The following is a 16,209-nucleotide window of genomic DNA, read 5'->3' on the forward strand; positions in this document are numbered from 1 at the left end:
TATGCCTAATCTTCACTTCCGTTTAGGTTATTGTAATTTTCAATGCTAGCATTCAAAGCTTTAAATCAGTCCAAAAATACAACCAACCAACACCCTTGCTTGAACTTGCCCAACATAAGTGGGATTCCATTCAGATCAGTCCGAAGCATTTCGCGCCAGAAATTCAAAGAGGTCAAAGTTTAGTCTAACCCTAAAACGAGGCAAACCGGAAATAGTCTGCAGTCCGGAAGTGATTTCGTCAGAACCCCTCGAAACGAAAGGAACCAAAACAAAGGATTTTGGTGGGTATTTCTTGGCCGATTCCGGACGTTTCTGCGATGGCCACCGGCGGGGAACCGACGATAGAAGCTCTGACGTGCTCCATCTGCCTCGAGATCTTCCTGAAGCCCGTCACGACGTCGTGTGGCCACACGTAAGTACTCGCTGTTTTTCTGGGATTTTTGACACAACGTTGCAAGCTTGCTAGCTAACCAAGCGGGCCCGTTATAATATCCTTGCCACCTCCCCATGACATGCCAGACAGATTGGTTGTATCGGGTATAGATCCTGCCTGTGGTTTGGTCCGCACCAAAATCGAAATCTTGATTCCCAGCCTTGGGTGCAAGGTGACAGCTTTAATCAGCGTGTTTACTACATTCATGTCACCTCATCATACATGTGCATTAATTCCATCTCTTCCTTGTGAAATCACGATTCACAGAACAAAGGCAGAGCTGAAGGAAATGGGGAGGGGGGCAGAATGGATTTAAAAGGGTACTTATAGGAGAAGTGTTAAACATTAAAGTAACTGGCTTGCAGGTAATCTGCAATCCATACCAGAACCTTCACCATTAACGTTAATAATTAGATTATTGAACCATAAGATGCCAGAAAGATTAAGTGTGCCTTTGTGGGACATTAGCTAAGACTGGTGAGTGATTATGAAATTTGTGTATGGACTATGAAATATGTGTATGTTGAGAAGACAGTAATTACAGTAAGTCATCGTGTTATATAACGTACATCCTTAATTATACTAGCCAATTACACAGTGTAATGGTGATGTCTCAACATCCAAGCAGATGATGGGATGAAAAATCATGATATCTTCTTCCTGGTCGATTTTCTCCCCAGATAGCCTGTCAGAAAAATGGAGTAGTGCGAAACGCACAATGTATTTGTGATCCCAATATCTGCTACAAGTTTCATCATCACCATCATCATCATCAGATGGCTGATTACATTCCCTTTGCTATTAGATATGGTGTATTGAAGGCAGTTTGCATGCACAGCATGTACATGTAGCTAGCTGCCAATCTTCATTACAATGCAATGACAGATTGTTTGAGGCATTACTGTGTACCAGTGCTGTGTACTAGTACATCTGTGTTTGTGAGATAAACAGTGGTCAGCTTGCTGAGTTTAAGTTTCCAAATAACCCACAGTTCTAAGCTCTCAACATCTGTCCCTTCCCCTGTGCAGGTTTTGTTCGTCCTGTATTGCGCCCTGTCTGCAGCTGGCCTCCCCAAACTGTCCCCTGTGCAGGGAGGTGTTCGACCCACAGAAGGCCAAGAAAAACTCCTCCATCGACAAGCAGGTCAACAACACCAAGGGGAGCTGTAAGGGCTGCGGAAAAAAGGTCAGGAAAAAAATCTTTAATTAAAAAATCTGTGGGTTTCCCCAGAGCTTAGTAATCAATTTGTGTCTGGGCATGTCAGTTATAAAGTCCCTTTAACCCTCTCACTGTCACCTGATGATTGTTACTCCCTGCTCTGATCCTAGTAAGTTATTGCCCTTAGCAATTGGAGAGTTAAGCTACATACCATATTGCTATAATTTGAAAGAGCATTGGGGGTGAAATAAGTGTAACGTTACATTATCTGCACAGTTTTGTCACACTTGCAACAGTTAGTCTTTATTTGGGGATGCACGTGTTTGGAGATATGTTTTACATCATTTTAATGGTATTCATATCACACACACTTGTATTGAAGGACAGGAAATGATTACATACCACCTGCCAGACAGGCTTCATGGATTTACATATTAACTCCCCAAAGAAGGCACCCTGCCACCTGCAATTCTTTAAAAATGGTAGGTATGAATGTAGGTAGCTGTTTGTGTTATTTGCAGATGTAAAACAAGGCTCAGAACAGGTTTTTGAGTCACCATTTAGTCCATGTCCCAGCATGCAGGTAGATATCAGTGCAGTCTCCATGTAGGAGGAATGATCAGTTCACTGCCCCCCCTCCCCACCGTACCTCATTGTTGTAGTATTTATTTCTCCAACAAGGAAATCAATGTAGCTATGCTTGACGACTCCTACATGTTAGCCAAGAGTACACATGGATGCTCATCATTCACAGCTAGTCTGGTGTCTAGGTCTTTAAGAAACCCATTGCCAAATGCTTGATAAATGTTGGCCTGACTCTAAATTAAAGAAGACTAATAAATTACAGTAAGACCATGGCAACTCACATGTTTGCAAATAATAAAAAAAGTTGTGTTCAGTATGACTATAAGGACAAGATTGTTTTCGAAAGTCAAGGTTGAAAAATTAGGAGACCTTCTGTTCAAAGCCTTCCAATAAGTTAAGATTCAAAACTGAAATTGCAAACTGTATCTTCAGTATCCTTCTAAACCCTGATCACTCACTGGTTGCCACCATTAGGTACTTAAGGACTACGTTGGGTAGTCAAATAAATGGGATAAGATTTCAAAATCAATACACAATAAATCAGGAGCCACCGAGGTGCAGAGGCCAGGTCACTCTGTTGTGTGCTAAATACACCCCATGGGCACGGCCAAATGCCTGGTGTGCAGCCTTCGCCATGATTGCCTCATTTTTATTCCTTGATCTCCATACGTCTTCTAGTTCGCAGGTGAAGAAGTTGAAAAATTATGATGTGCCTTCTGGTTTTTATGACATATGTGAACAATTTTCATGTTGTGTGAAAATTAGAATGGTTTGCAAAATGTGCCCCATGGAAATAATCAATGACCTGGTATGTAACCTTGGCCATACTGAATTATAAGTCATTTAAGTCACATGTAAACATTGAAGGTTTTGAGTCACCTTTTTGTCTGTTACATCTATGTAATTGATGTGATAATTCTTTTAGAGTTTCATGTAAAACACATCAGTCATATTTTGGCAGAGTAATAGGTTACATGCTAGTGAATGAAGATTTAGTAGTACATACTAGTTGGCAAACGTTCTTGGTAACAATTGCAGGATATGTTGCATGTTAAAATGCCTGTTGTCATGAATATAACTTTCAGATGTCTCTGGCCAAGATGCGTTCCCACAATTCCTCCTGTTCTAAGCTGACTAAGACCATGCCCAAGTTCTCACCAGTGGCGCCCACTTCCCAGCCCATTCCAAGGTAACAACGTCTGGTACCTTTTACAAATCACTTTGTATGTACCTTTAAACCACCAACACAGTGGTTATTATATAATTGCAAACACACCTGTGCAGTGAGTACCATTCTTTTTACATGTCCTTTTTACTTCATCCGTATTAGTATTCTAAAGTTAAGCTTTGGAAAACATGAGCTGTTGCTTTTGTTTTGTTCACAGCAATGTGCCTAACCGCTCCACGTTCATGTGCCCGTACTGTGGACTGAAGAACCTGGACTGTTCCGCGCTGGTCAGGCACTGCAACGACGCCCACCGCGACGACAACAAACAAGTGGTTAGTTGTGCCGTCATTAGTTTGTTAATGCTATGCCTGCAGAGATTTCAAAACACTTTTTAGATATCGGTACACAGATTTTAGGTAATAAAAGATACACAGTATTAATAACATGAATTTATCGCATTTGTCATTCCTTGTGTAACCTACAAGTAGGTGGCTACCAACTCGCAATCTAACATTTGTGTTTTGTTGATTATTGTAAATTTTAACAAATATTTTTTTTAGTTCCACAGCAGAACCATTTTCAAACTGTGTGTTTTCCCCCAGGTGTGCCCTATATGTTCCTCCATGCCGTGGGGAGACCCCAGCTTCAAGAGTGCTAACTTTATCGGTCACCTGAATGTCCGGCACAAGTTTGAATATGACACATATGTGGTAAGATCTGATGCAGTACTCTGTACTTCTTATACTTTATAGTTTTGGCCCAGTCCTTGCTCAGTTCTCAGTTCAATTATCTATATGATTTTATGTGGGTGCACAGAGATGTTAATGTCAATTTTTCCTAGTTCATGCATGCAGTGGATGTCAGATTACATGAAGTGAAAATTTTGTGAATTGCATCTTTTGAATGTTTTATTGCTCTATACATATCTACTCAATACATACAATACCAAGCCATGTTTTACACAGTATTACTGTCTTTTTGAGAAGCTAATATTTTTGGCAAGTTAGTATTATATCAGACTATGTACATGTAGCCTACAGATTGACAATATCATGATGTTTGTTGTTCTGCAGGATTTTGAAGCAGATGATGATTCTATGTTGGAGGAGGCCATCAGAAGATCTCTGTCTGAATAGTAGTCATGCAGTCTTACCCAATTATACATGGTACAGAACTTGGTTTCCTTATGGGGCTTATCTACAGAACCAAAAGGTTTCAATGTAAAACCTTTCCTTACTAAATCACATTAGAACAGGAGGAGTAGGTTATACAGTAATGACCACATGACACTTAATTCTGCAACATTTTATGGACCATATACTGTAAAACAGACTACTTTTATATTCACGTTTTTTTTGCAGTCACTTCTGTATGTATATTTATCATTACTGCAAACAAATAATTCACCGACGTCCTTTCTTCTAGATCTGCACCTGCCTTCTTCCACAAATATGTCTATTTTTCTCAGACTGCAAAATTTTGCTACCACAAATGTAAAGTGATACTGTAGTTCTTGTACTACACAAGTATTTTTACGATCAGGTGATAGAATGAATGTGCTTTAGTGACATGTGTACAGGTGACCTTGTTGTAGCTTTTACTCCCATTACTCACTTATGGTCTTTTATGAGGGATCCAGTCCAGTGGAGAGAAACATCCAAAGATCCTTTAAAGCATGTTATGGAGGAGGCCAAAAAGGGGTGCATATGTTGTGTGCAATATGACTATGACAGTAGGGGACATTTGGAACCATTTTCACACAGAAAAACAGCTTTTATCTTCCTGATACAAGCTTCATGCATATGGGTGGACCTCTCAGTAGGAAGTTCAAAGATCCAAACTCTATTTAAAGGACATTTGCAGGTTGTTTCACTCAACCTCCTTGTTTCTCTGCATAGGATGTTGGGCCCTTGTTTTCTTGCATTGTAACGCCCAAAGAGTCACCCCCAATATCCAATTAGGAAGACCCTTGAGAGCTCAATTGAGAATTTTGAGTAGTTTGATGATGTCCTTGATGCAGGTTAAAAAGGGATGAGAAGATGGAAAATGTACCTTATGTCTAGTTGCTGTTTAAGACATTTGTCTGGTGGTTCATAGAGTTAATCACAACAAAGACACTATATGATGTCATTGCTCACATGTACATTCTGTCTCTACTAGAACATCACTGGCTGAGGGCACAAGGATCCCAGACCTGGCCTCTCCAGACACATGGATGTCAACCAACAACAAGGCAGAGCTGAGACAACGTCAAAATCACAACACCTCATATGTCAAATACTTTATCTCAGTGTACTTAATACCAACTAATTACTCTTAACATATTGTGTAAAACAGACTAACTTGGAGGGAAACCGATATAACCTGTAAATTATCAGATTGTGTTGAATGAATTATGATTTTAATACATCCATGTAATATTCGCACTAAACTAGAAATGAATCATTGCCACTTTTGAGGGATGTAGTCTTGATAGAATATTGAACTAAGTACCTTAATCTGCTCTTAGGGACTTGGAGAAGTTTTAGTCTGAAATGTGTGCCTGCATTTACTTCCCAGGGATAGCTGTTGTTATTGTAGAGTTAGCATATGTACATGTGTATATCATGTTTATAGGTGATACTGGTATCATATTTTGTATTGTTAGCTGTATCCATGTTGTAAATAGAGTAATACAAACAGCCATAGGGTCAGAAAGGGTACACATACACTGTATACTGATATTTACTCTTATCAGGCAGGTACTGTTGTTGAAGGGTTGGTATCTGACTGGTATACTGTACTTATGAGATGTGCTAAACACTGGTAAAAGTTTGTTATCTAGGTCAAGATGGAAAATGATGAACCTTGTTGTTTTGAAGACATTTAGGGGCATTGTTGAGAAGACATTTAAAAGTGGAGACATGAAGAGATGTGTGTACAGGTCTGTACTTTTTCTTGAAGTCATCCAGTGAGACAGAGAAGCTGACATGTTGATGGACCCATACTTGATAGACATTTCTGAGACAAGACAATATCTGTCTTGGTGACAACTATTGTTTGTACATGTCAGCACAGTTGAAAGCAATTTTACCTTTTGTACAGAAACTATTTAGTTCTGTGTAGGTTTTAGCTGTGGTTTACACAAGGTTAAATCACACAACTTGAAGGTTAAATCACACAAGGCTATAGCAAAACGTAGGAGTCACAAGAAAGACTCTGTGCATGTTTTACGTAGTTGTAAAAGTTGATCATTCCTAACAAGATGATATAGATCCAGATACAAGCATTCCTTAGACACTTTGAAAGTTATATCGGTGAAGTGTGAAGAGGGTATGTGCAAAATAAATGGATATTGTCTGAGTTCTTCATATCTATTTGTTATATCCCATATCTCATAATGCATAACGTAGTTCATTTAGAAGAGATGTGGTAAGAAAAAGGTTGTTGTTCAGACCAGTTCAGTTCAGTTGATGTAAACAAAATGTCCATGCAAGGTTTGTCAGAAGAATGTATTGTGTGGTGCTAAGGTTTGTTAATAGAAGGCAAGTGTTGTTTTAGAGGTACACTTCAAATACAGAACTCGAGCTGTCTGCTTTATCCTTATTGTATTCCACATCTTTCTTTGGAGATGGACCATATGTATACATTATTTATAAAGTCACAGGCAACTAACAACTTTTGAAGTATAAGATTTATTTATCCTGATATGTGTTCAACTAAATTGATATTTCTCTTTGGATAGATATTATGTCATCTAAATAACCGCTATCATTATTACCATAATGTATATTTACATCGAAGTGTATTCTAATACAACTAGATCATCATTCTAATGATATTTACTGTTTTAGTTTGATAAGCATTGTACTGACAACATTGCCAATAAAAGGGGGCTAGAATGCCACAGGAATGCTATTTATTCATTGTAAATAGCCTTTTACTGTCACCTTTTTGTCACTCGTTGGAACAACATTTAACCTACAATATTTGTAAATATTTCCAGCGTGGGGTTTCCACCATCCTTAGTTCGGTGTGCTGGCCACAGATCAGAGATACAGATAGGGTAAGTAGAAGGAAAATCAATATGATGCCCCGGGTGTTAATACCCAGCAAAAAGCCTTAGAAGTAAATCAGTCGATCGACTTTTGCACTTGCCCGTACATTAGGTGCTAATCTAGCCGCAAAGCTACAGTTTACTGAACATACGTGTAATAAAACAACCGTGAGAAAGCCTTGACTGATTTTTTATTAGTCATTAAGCACTCTCAGAAGTAGCAAAGTTCTCGAAAAGTGGTATCTGCAGGCAGTGTTGTCTCCAATTGGTTGTGATTTTACGACCGACGTAAAAATGCCACCTAGCAATCCTTGTAGGTAATGCACAATGTTGCCTCTCGTTTGAGTCAACGTTACCCGACGTAAGTTTTCTCAAGAGCTAGTACTGGAGCTTACCCGTCCATTATAACACGAATATAAATGAATTGCATGTTTCTCTTATGATATATCAGGACGACAAGCCGTTATGGCCCAGTATGCAGGTCTCGAGGATTCTTCCAGAGCGACAAGTTATCATATCTAAAGTGAGTAGACCATGGTCATTGTGGTCATTGACGAAATCATAAGATGAAATAAAAAAATGTCCAGATCAAACGATAGTGTCAGTTTTAGACAGTGTTGCACATTCTGAAATAGCGGGGGTCGGGTGTAAGCCCATCATAATCAGAACCGGTGACGGTTAGGAGTTTGGATAGGAGATATCACATGATGAAATTAATAGGAGTGTCTGCAGCACAAAAGGCCAGTGTCGAGATGGAAGTGTGGTAATTGGGAGCAGATTAAGGCATTAAGGAGTAGCGCCGTAGGGTACCCCTATAACCACGCTCATTATATATCCACCTATCACCATGTGTCACTGCGCTATAAGAATTCACAGGCGGCCGTGAAGAGATGGGGAGTTCTAATGAAAGGCGAAACGTGGCCAACATGATTATTACGACAAGAAACCGACGAACAACTGTTAAGCATAACAAAATGAAAAAACAAGCACCATGGCTGGACAATAACGTGAATTCAGCACCAAGGACAGGGGCAACAATCCACAGGGACAGCAATGGTCAGTTTCCTGTTTTTCGGCAACACTGACAGCAGTGGTCACTTACTGTTCATTAGCACTAAGGACAGGGACAACAATGACGGCTGTTTTTAATTTTTTTTACTACAATAGACAGAGATAGCAGCGGTCACTTAACTGTTATTCAGAACCGATGGCAAAAATAGCAATGGTCACTTACTGTTATTCAGCACCGAGGGTAGGGACAACAATGACGGCATGGCTGTCTGTTTCACTACAATAAAAGAACGGACAGCAATGGCCACTTAACTGTCATTCGGAACCACTGGCAAAACAAGCAGTGGTCACTCTGTTATTCAGCACCAAGGACAGGGACAGTAATGGTCACGCGGATGTTATTCAGCACCATGTACAGTGGCAGCAATATTCACAAGGGCATGCTTTGAAATCCAAACAACTGCCGAATAAAGAGCAGACTTTTGGAAAACGAGTAGCCACAAACTAGCACAAAACAAAGCCACCATCAATCTTCAGATCTGTAATACTTCTTGCCAACCTGCCGTGCACCATTTCCTGCGCCTCTGGACGGAACATCCCCACACGGGACGGAACGTCATCACTCATCGCTGTTGTTAGACATGCGACCGGAAGTGTGAAGAGCAAGACAGATTACATTGTCGCGGCAAAGGCACTAGGCGATGGATGTCACGTAACATATTGCCTGGACGATAGAAGTTTTGCTGACAACCTTAGAAGATAAAACCGATCCTACGGCAGCAGCGCCAGTATTTGTCACAGCAGACCGTACATCACGCAAATATTATCTGACTGCACGACAGGCGGCGTCAACATCAATGTCAGCCGGGGCTTTTCCTTTTGACAATCTGACAAAGAAATCTTACTGGCTGCTATGGTGGATGTGACGGGAACGTACTCGAAACGAGCCAGCGTTTCATGTTGAGAATACGTAAAAGTACGAAGGCCTCGATACAGGGGCCTTTACAAAGATGAATTGATCCGCATTTGTTTTATTGTAACGTTAGAAGTTTTCCACAGTAGAACGAAGCAGACAACGCTGGTTTGTGATCTTGTTCCAGTGATAATTCAGAAAGTGTTCAGACGACCTGAAGCCGACAGGATGTTATACTTTTCCATTAATACATTCTCCTAGGTTTTGCTCCAGATGTACCAGAGCTGCATGGGAGTCCGGGAACACATATTCACAACTTAGAAAAATAATAAAAAGGCCTTTTTATTAAGTTTTATTTCAACGGCATACTCGTTCTAGTTAGGTAGGATCACTATCCTCATTCACCTATGATATGCACTAGGTCCAAATATTCATCTTATTCGAAAATAAATATTAATAACGGAGGTATTCCGTTAAAAACAATATTGTTTCCATAGCTTCCAGTGAGCTGAGATAGTTACCTGTAAGAAATCACATCACTAACACCGTGATAAATTAGGGTTGTTCTCGGGCCAGTCCCCGCCGGAAAACAGGTGCCCCTTCCCCTCCTCACCATGGCAACACGCTCTATCACGGCGGGAAACTATCCCCGGCGGCGCGGGCTCCGTGGTCGGAATACCGCCCGGTGATCGGGGAGGGAGTTCCCGGGTGGCGAGCCTTCATCAGGCCCGTTATTCATCACCATCTGCCGGGACGTGGGTGGAAAATCACCCGCTCATGATGGAAGCGTTACATCCTCCACTGGCTGTCACAGACCAGAATCGCTCAATATATTATCACAAAGTGGCAAAAAGTCAACTTTGAAAAAGCTGTGCAGTGTAGAAAGTATTGACTGAAACTATTCACTGTGACACTATGACACTACACACTATATATACACTGTGACACTATGACACTATTGACTGACAATATTCACTGACACTAACGATTCTCCAGTTATCCAGTGTCACAGACGAAAGTTAGTGGATGCTACCTGAAACTTATGACCATTTCCAAAATCATATCCAGTTGCTTGAGCAACTATTTTTGGCGTTCCGTCCGATTCACTGTAATAACCACATATGCATGTGCGTAAACTATGAAGAAATGATCAATATAGGATTGTGAGGTGAGATCCACACTGCAAATGTGACAGTGCTAAATAGTTCAATTATCGGACGTTAAACACACGAGGAGAGGAAATAGGCCACGGGTCGCAGGTTTGACAGGTCGGTGTGCCCTGCGGCGTGTAGGTCCGACCCCGCCCGCATCTGTACAGCCTTCAGCACGGGTTAGCAGCGCGCTGGCGGGCCGTGGGGCACGGGATATAGGGCATACCTGTGACTGTCTCTAGGTAGATGTAATTAGGAGGGCAGACGACCGAGTTAAAGCAGCCTGTTTGATTTATCGATGGGATATGTGGCAAATCAATATGTCAGGCAAAATAACACGATTAGAAACTGAAGAAAAATCGGTGAATAGAACAAGTTTTATCAAGTTTCGTGCGTTTGTTTGTTTGTTTGTTAACTATGAATTTGTAAGTGTACATGTTTGTAACTATTTCCCATATCCTTACAAATGTGGGTCAGAGCAAAATAAATATGCGGATTAAGATTATCCCGTGACAGATAACACCGCACCAACAGTAGATAGAACTTGAACATGACACGAGCTGCCTATTTTGGTAACTCTGAGTCAACCTTTTGAACTAAGACGAAGTCGTGCAACAGAAACCAGACATGTACAAGTCTCCGGAATTGCCGCAAATGTTTAAGTACCCATAAAATTCGATCTGGCCTCTTTAATGATCATGCAGATGGCAGCCGACGGCAATCTGGGACCATCCAACACACGAACCTATAATGAAACCGTTAAGCCCACATTCGATCGCACGTGTGTACAAATGAAATCAGTTCTCCTGGAAGTTTATGGCCAAACCCATGCATACAAACAGCGAGTGAACTTACGGTGGGAAGGGTGTAGAAATATCTAAAATCTGCTGGCTGTGGATACCTCAATTAACGTTTATGACAAGGGTCGATACACAATTTTCCAAAGGTCAGATGATTCGCGTAAAAAATACAAGCAATGGGGCTCTTTTATACTTCCGAGGAAGTTCTTGTGCCATTTATCACACTCACAGCTACACCGAACAGCCGGATTGTTTAAGAGAACCGTGCTGCCTAATACTACTCCGTCTCATAATCTGCTCCACTACAGATCGAAGTTACGATCCTATATGATAACCTTTGCTCAGTTGAGACAAAATATTGCCCACGTTTGAAAACTGGTGCTGTAGAATGCATTCGGGATATGTCCTTTGACGACGGCTATTACTTTGATTTATGACCAAAGTGTTAATAAAACCGTGCGCGTGAAAATATTCCTATTTTAAAGATTACAATCACCTGGTTTTCCCCCCTTCCGATGGATACAATCTCTGAAATCTTCAAGGTAGCTGCGTCGACTCAATGCTTGCCTGAACCTCGGCAGCTCTCCAATACTACAGCTACCATGCCTGGGGGATCGGCTGAGGTCTGTAATAACCTTTCGCGAACGAGAAACCCACAAGAGGCTATTTGCGCTATCAGTATTGAAATAACACCGGCAACTGAGCGTAAATACGTTCACGCCGATGTGATGCCAGCTTTATTAAGGGAGGGCACGTTATTACCCCTGCCGAGGAGAGGGTGTTTGGTGGTTTGTTGGTAACCAAAAGATTAGGGTTGTCAGGTGTATTATGAATTAATGTGAAGATTATATATGGCCATGAAGAGGTGGTTAGACATTTGTAACAAGTCTGTATCAATATGCGTATGTAGAATTATCTGAATTTTGACTGACGTAAGCCTGGAGTGTTGCCAATGCTAGGAATATGCACGGACCCTACACGGCTAGAAAGGCAACGGGCGTCCGGTCGTTAGTCCGAAGGGTTTGCCTGTGAATTTAGCTAGGTAGGACTTACGGACGCAAGATACGTAACTGAAAGGTGTGCACAGGTAAATTGCAGAGCGAGAGGAGGTGACGAAAAGTGATCTAGTTACAAAGATAAACGACATACAGGTGGTAATTATTTTAGGGTTGAAAATTCATAGCATGAGGTGGCGTGACTCTATTTTCTACTCAGTAAGCTGTGCAGAAACAATCACTTTTTACCATGTGGTAACAGCTGAGGGAATCTTTATACAAACATAAACAAACCGGACGAGTTTTACAAGGAACTTTGAAGTCTAGAACCGTTTCTCAGCGTCAGTGACAAGGTCCAATTACATGTTTCGCACAGGCCGAAAAAGTTTCCCTTCTCCTGAGCCTCCCGAAATGAAGCCAATCAACACTTCATTTAGAAACATGTCCGCGGCAGATGGGCAATCGCACTACGGGGAGGGAAGGGTCGTTTAGCAAACGGTAAGGGAGGGCAAATTAACGGCTTACAGCTTCTAAGAATATCACAGGTGAAGAGTAACCTTTAGTCAGTACCAAGGTCAGGTATATAAGTACAGTAATACAGTAAAGGGCACAGGAAGAGCAAGTTATGTCAATACATGTTTAGTTCATCAACAGCGTTGTCTATCGCCTAATATGATGCACATCTTTAACAGGACATTGAAGATTATAGGATGATGATGATAGACTGTATCGTCCTTTAGTGTAATAGGTCTCATTTCGGCCTACGAGAAGCCTCATCCGTTTGTCGTTATCTTAAATAACCTTTGTGTGATATTCCATCTACTTTTCACATTTACGACCCCCCCCGTCCTGGAATATTATTCCAAGTTCTACCAGAGGGTCCCCGCTGACTCTCGTCCCCTGCCTGCGTGACTTGTCTCCTTCCCGGAGTAGCGTGCGTAATCATGACGTCTGATTGGCACCACGCTGTCTCGCCCAGAGTCATCTATCTCAACTTAAACGGCATAATGACTGCTGCCACCCAGGACACACACCTGCAGAACTTTTGTTCCGCTGAGATGAAATTATACCATTCTGACACGACTGCACGCTCAGAACGTGCATAATTCAAATCCCTAGGGATCGTGCGCGGGCGAACTGCGGTCTGCTTGCGTAACGTTAAAACCTGGTGTGCGGGATCGGGAGGGTCTGTAGGAATGTTAAGATTCAAAGGACCATAAGGGGTTACACTGAATCGGAAAGTCGTTCATTTTCATCTTTGAAAATTTGGTTGAAAACTGGCTAAACAGATCTAGAGTTTGCGTAACCCCATGTCTATGCTCGATGGTATCTATTTCGAAGATTAGAATATAGACCAGGTAATATATGTTGCTCCGAGCAACCGTGTTACTTCTTTTCTTGCTTACTTCAGTGTAGGCTGATTCTAGAATAGATGGTTTTGAAAAGAGAGAATTCAGCATCCAAGAGTTACATTTGTAGTCTATTGTAATCCTCTACAAGGTAATAAGTGCGTGTGCGTGCCTTTTGGCCAACCTGATCAGTCCCGAGTTCCCGAAAACCCCTTCATTACCCTCCGGCTATCGATACATGTTGGTGGAGAATGCGTTGGACATGCATTTGCATTGGTCTGCGCTGTCGGTGCCAGTCTGATCCGCGGCGATGGATACCGACTGACAGGGTAGGCACTCACTTCTTCTCGGAGCTTCCGTATCCCAGAGAATAGTCCCGTTGTGTACATCTCATGATACATGGTGAGACAAGCGGCAGACTGAAGTGCACCTGAGCTGGTAAGTACCAATTTCTACCCTGAACTATCGTCCCGCTGTAATGTTGGAACGGCAAAGGGGCAGGACGTCTGGGGGACTCGGGAGTGTTTAATGGTTGTTCCGTTTGAAAAATTGTCTCCTTTTTACCTTTACCACGTTTCAAGATGTTGCTGGCCTGGACTGCGTGATTCTGCATCCAGTTTGTACCAACATTCACCCGGGCCGGGCGAAGTTGTAGAGAGAAACCGTTGAGTTTGAGCCGTCTAAAATCTCTCTAAACCTGCGCCCAGCTGAGTGTGTGTTGGTGTGATTTGTGTGGACTCCGACCTGCTGACACGGGTGTAACGACCGTCTGGTCCCCTCACCAGCCGGACCAACTTTATCGACCGACTTTCATGTTGCAGCTAGTCTGATGAACCACTGACAGACGGTGGCTCTGTCCTAAGCGCTCTGCGGTAAGAATTGTCTGTCAAATGCGCGGCTTGTTTCCGCAAAGACAAGGTGTTGATAAAGGACGCCCTATTCAATGTTAAGAAAGGATATTGTATAAGAATATTGAATATTTTCTAACCCAGCGGCTTGCTGAATTGTTGAATGGGCGCCCGAGATATTTATGGCAAGTCGAAAAATTGATTTTTGATCAAATGGTCAAACGGAACCTGGCGAATAGATCAATATGACAGAGATCTCACCAGCGACGGTGCCGCTCAGAATCAGCTTACCTTCTTCAAACTATAATCACAATGCGAGTAGAGACGTTTTGTGGAGATCTTATGAGATCTTAAAGGAATAAGCAGAAACGCCTACTCAACATTGGACCGGTATAATCATAACTGCCGACCGGTGATTGTGGTATCTGATTGGGAAATTCTTTATTACCAAGTAATCTCTTATACCCGCACATGCCCGTTGACAAGAAAATGTGCGTATCATTCGGATGGATAGTAACATATGGGCGGATCTAGACCTCTCTACAGAGTTCCAACGGTCCGTAGATACGAGAACAATGGGAGGGGAAATCTGCCATATATACATGTATACACTGCACAAAATCGATCGACGTTATATTCATTTAATCCCTATATAATATCCTATGGCCAACACGTGCCGTTGATAGTGCGGTATCACTAACCAGATGAGGTATATCGTACTATACGGGTTTAAACACATAAGAGGTGGGGATTATGAACTTTGTGTAGATTCTTTTCGCGTGTACATGTTTGCTCTTGATAGGCTAACAGCGCATAATTCTTGTGTTTATGCATTCCTTAAGGCGCTTTTTATGAGAGCACCTTTGCTAGTATTACCAAGGAGGTACAAGTAAGAACAGAGATATTATATATCATCATACAGAGTCGCCTGCGTTACTAATGGTGAATACAGAGAGCATTATATGATTTATTACGCTGTGTTATATTTCACCTGTTGTATTGGTTACATGTACTGCGCAATTTTAGCGTTTTCAATTTGAAGCCATTGTCAGTTGTTGGGGTAGAGTAGACAAAATCGTAGCCAACACGATAACGGTTTATGACCTACCAGACACTGATCTAATACATGTACCTCATCCCACACATTGTGCAAAATCCGGCATTAAAATTAATGATGTCTATCGAATTGGCAAGCGCAATCTAAGGTCGGCAAGAGGCATGTCGAGACTGAATGAGAACTAATTGATTACTTTATGGACCTTTATATACACTGTGGTAAAAGTAGTTGTAATGTTGTAAACTGGGAGACTTGCTTTACAACTGTATGTCATGGCCGGGGATGTAACCTTCGACCCCTTCGGAGAGAACCAGTGCTGTCGCCTTCCCGCGTTTTTCCGTCTCGTAAACGGTCGTTGCCATTTGAAACGGTTGATGCCATATCGCTGAACGGTTGATGCCATGTCCGAGCGTATCATAAGTTTTCGAGAGGCAAAAATATCTAAAACGTATAAAAAGCTACACTTCAGTTAAGGATGTACGGCAACATCACGAAAAATGCTAAAGATATTAGTAAAAGAAAGACCCGGGTCAAAAAGTCTAATCCTAAGACCCTAATCCCTAAAATATGACTGCATTCTTTTGTTGCAAGATTAAAATTTTTTTGTTTTTGTAATACGTACTCGCATTTGCCCTGAGGATACATTGGCAGAATAACAATGTTTAAAACTTCGGCAAAGCTGACGACTGCTAGATGCTGCTGGAT

At 41.7% G+C, this 16,209-nt stretch overlaps 1 protein-coding gene across 1 annotated transcript; it reads left to right on the plus strand.

Moving 5' to 3' along the window:
• Positions 1-224: 224 nt before the first annotated feature.
• LOC109473968 (RING finger protein 166-like) lies at positions 225-7,483 on the plus strand. Its single transcript, XM_019774158.1, has 7 exons — positions 225-412; positions 1,462-1,618; positions 3,262-3,365; positions 3,562-3,676; positions 3,947-4,054; positions 4,418-4,510; positions 5,505-7,483. The coding sequence occupies exons 1-6, from the start codon at positions 318-320 to the stop codon at positions 4,478-4,480; spliced, it is 642 nt and encodes a 213-aa protein (XP_019629717.1). The 5' UTR covers positions 225-317; the 3' UTR covers positions 4,481-4,510; positions 5,505-7,483.
• The last annotated feature ends 8,726 nt before the right edge of the window (positions 7,484-16,209 follow it).

This window comes from Branchiostoma belcheri, unplaced genomic scaffold (assembly GCF_001625305.1).
Source record: "Branchiostoma belcheri isolate BF01 breed outbred unplaced genomic scaffold, Haploidv18h27 scaffold3, whole genome shotgun sequence".
NCBI classification, from domain to species: Eukaryota; Metazoa; Chordata; class Leptocardii; order Amphioxiformes; family Branchiostomatidae; genus Branchiostoma; species Branchiostoma belcheri.

What these genes read in the sequence shown, in the direction of transcription:
- LOC109473968 (XM_019774158.1), top strand. Translation starts at nt 318, where the DNA reads ATGGCCACCGGCGGGGAACCGACGATAGAAGCTCTGACGTGCTCCATC. An exon ending in ACTTCCCAGCCCATTCCAAG is followed by an intron (nt 3,366 to 3,561) that starts GTAACAACGTCT and finishes TTTTGTTCACAG; the next exon opens with CAATGTGCCTAACCGCTCCA. An exon ending in TTGAATATGACACATATGTG is followed by an intron (nt 4,055 to 4,417) that starts GTAAGATCTGAT and finishes GTTGTTCTGCAG; the next exon opens with GATTTTGAAGCAGATGATGA.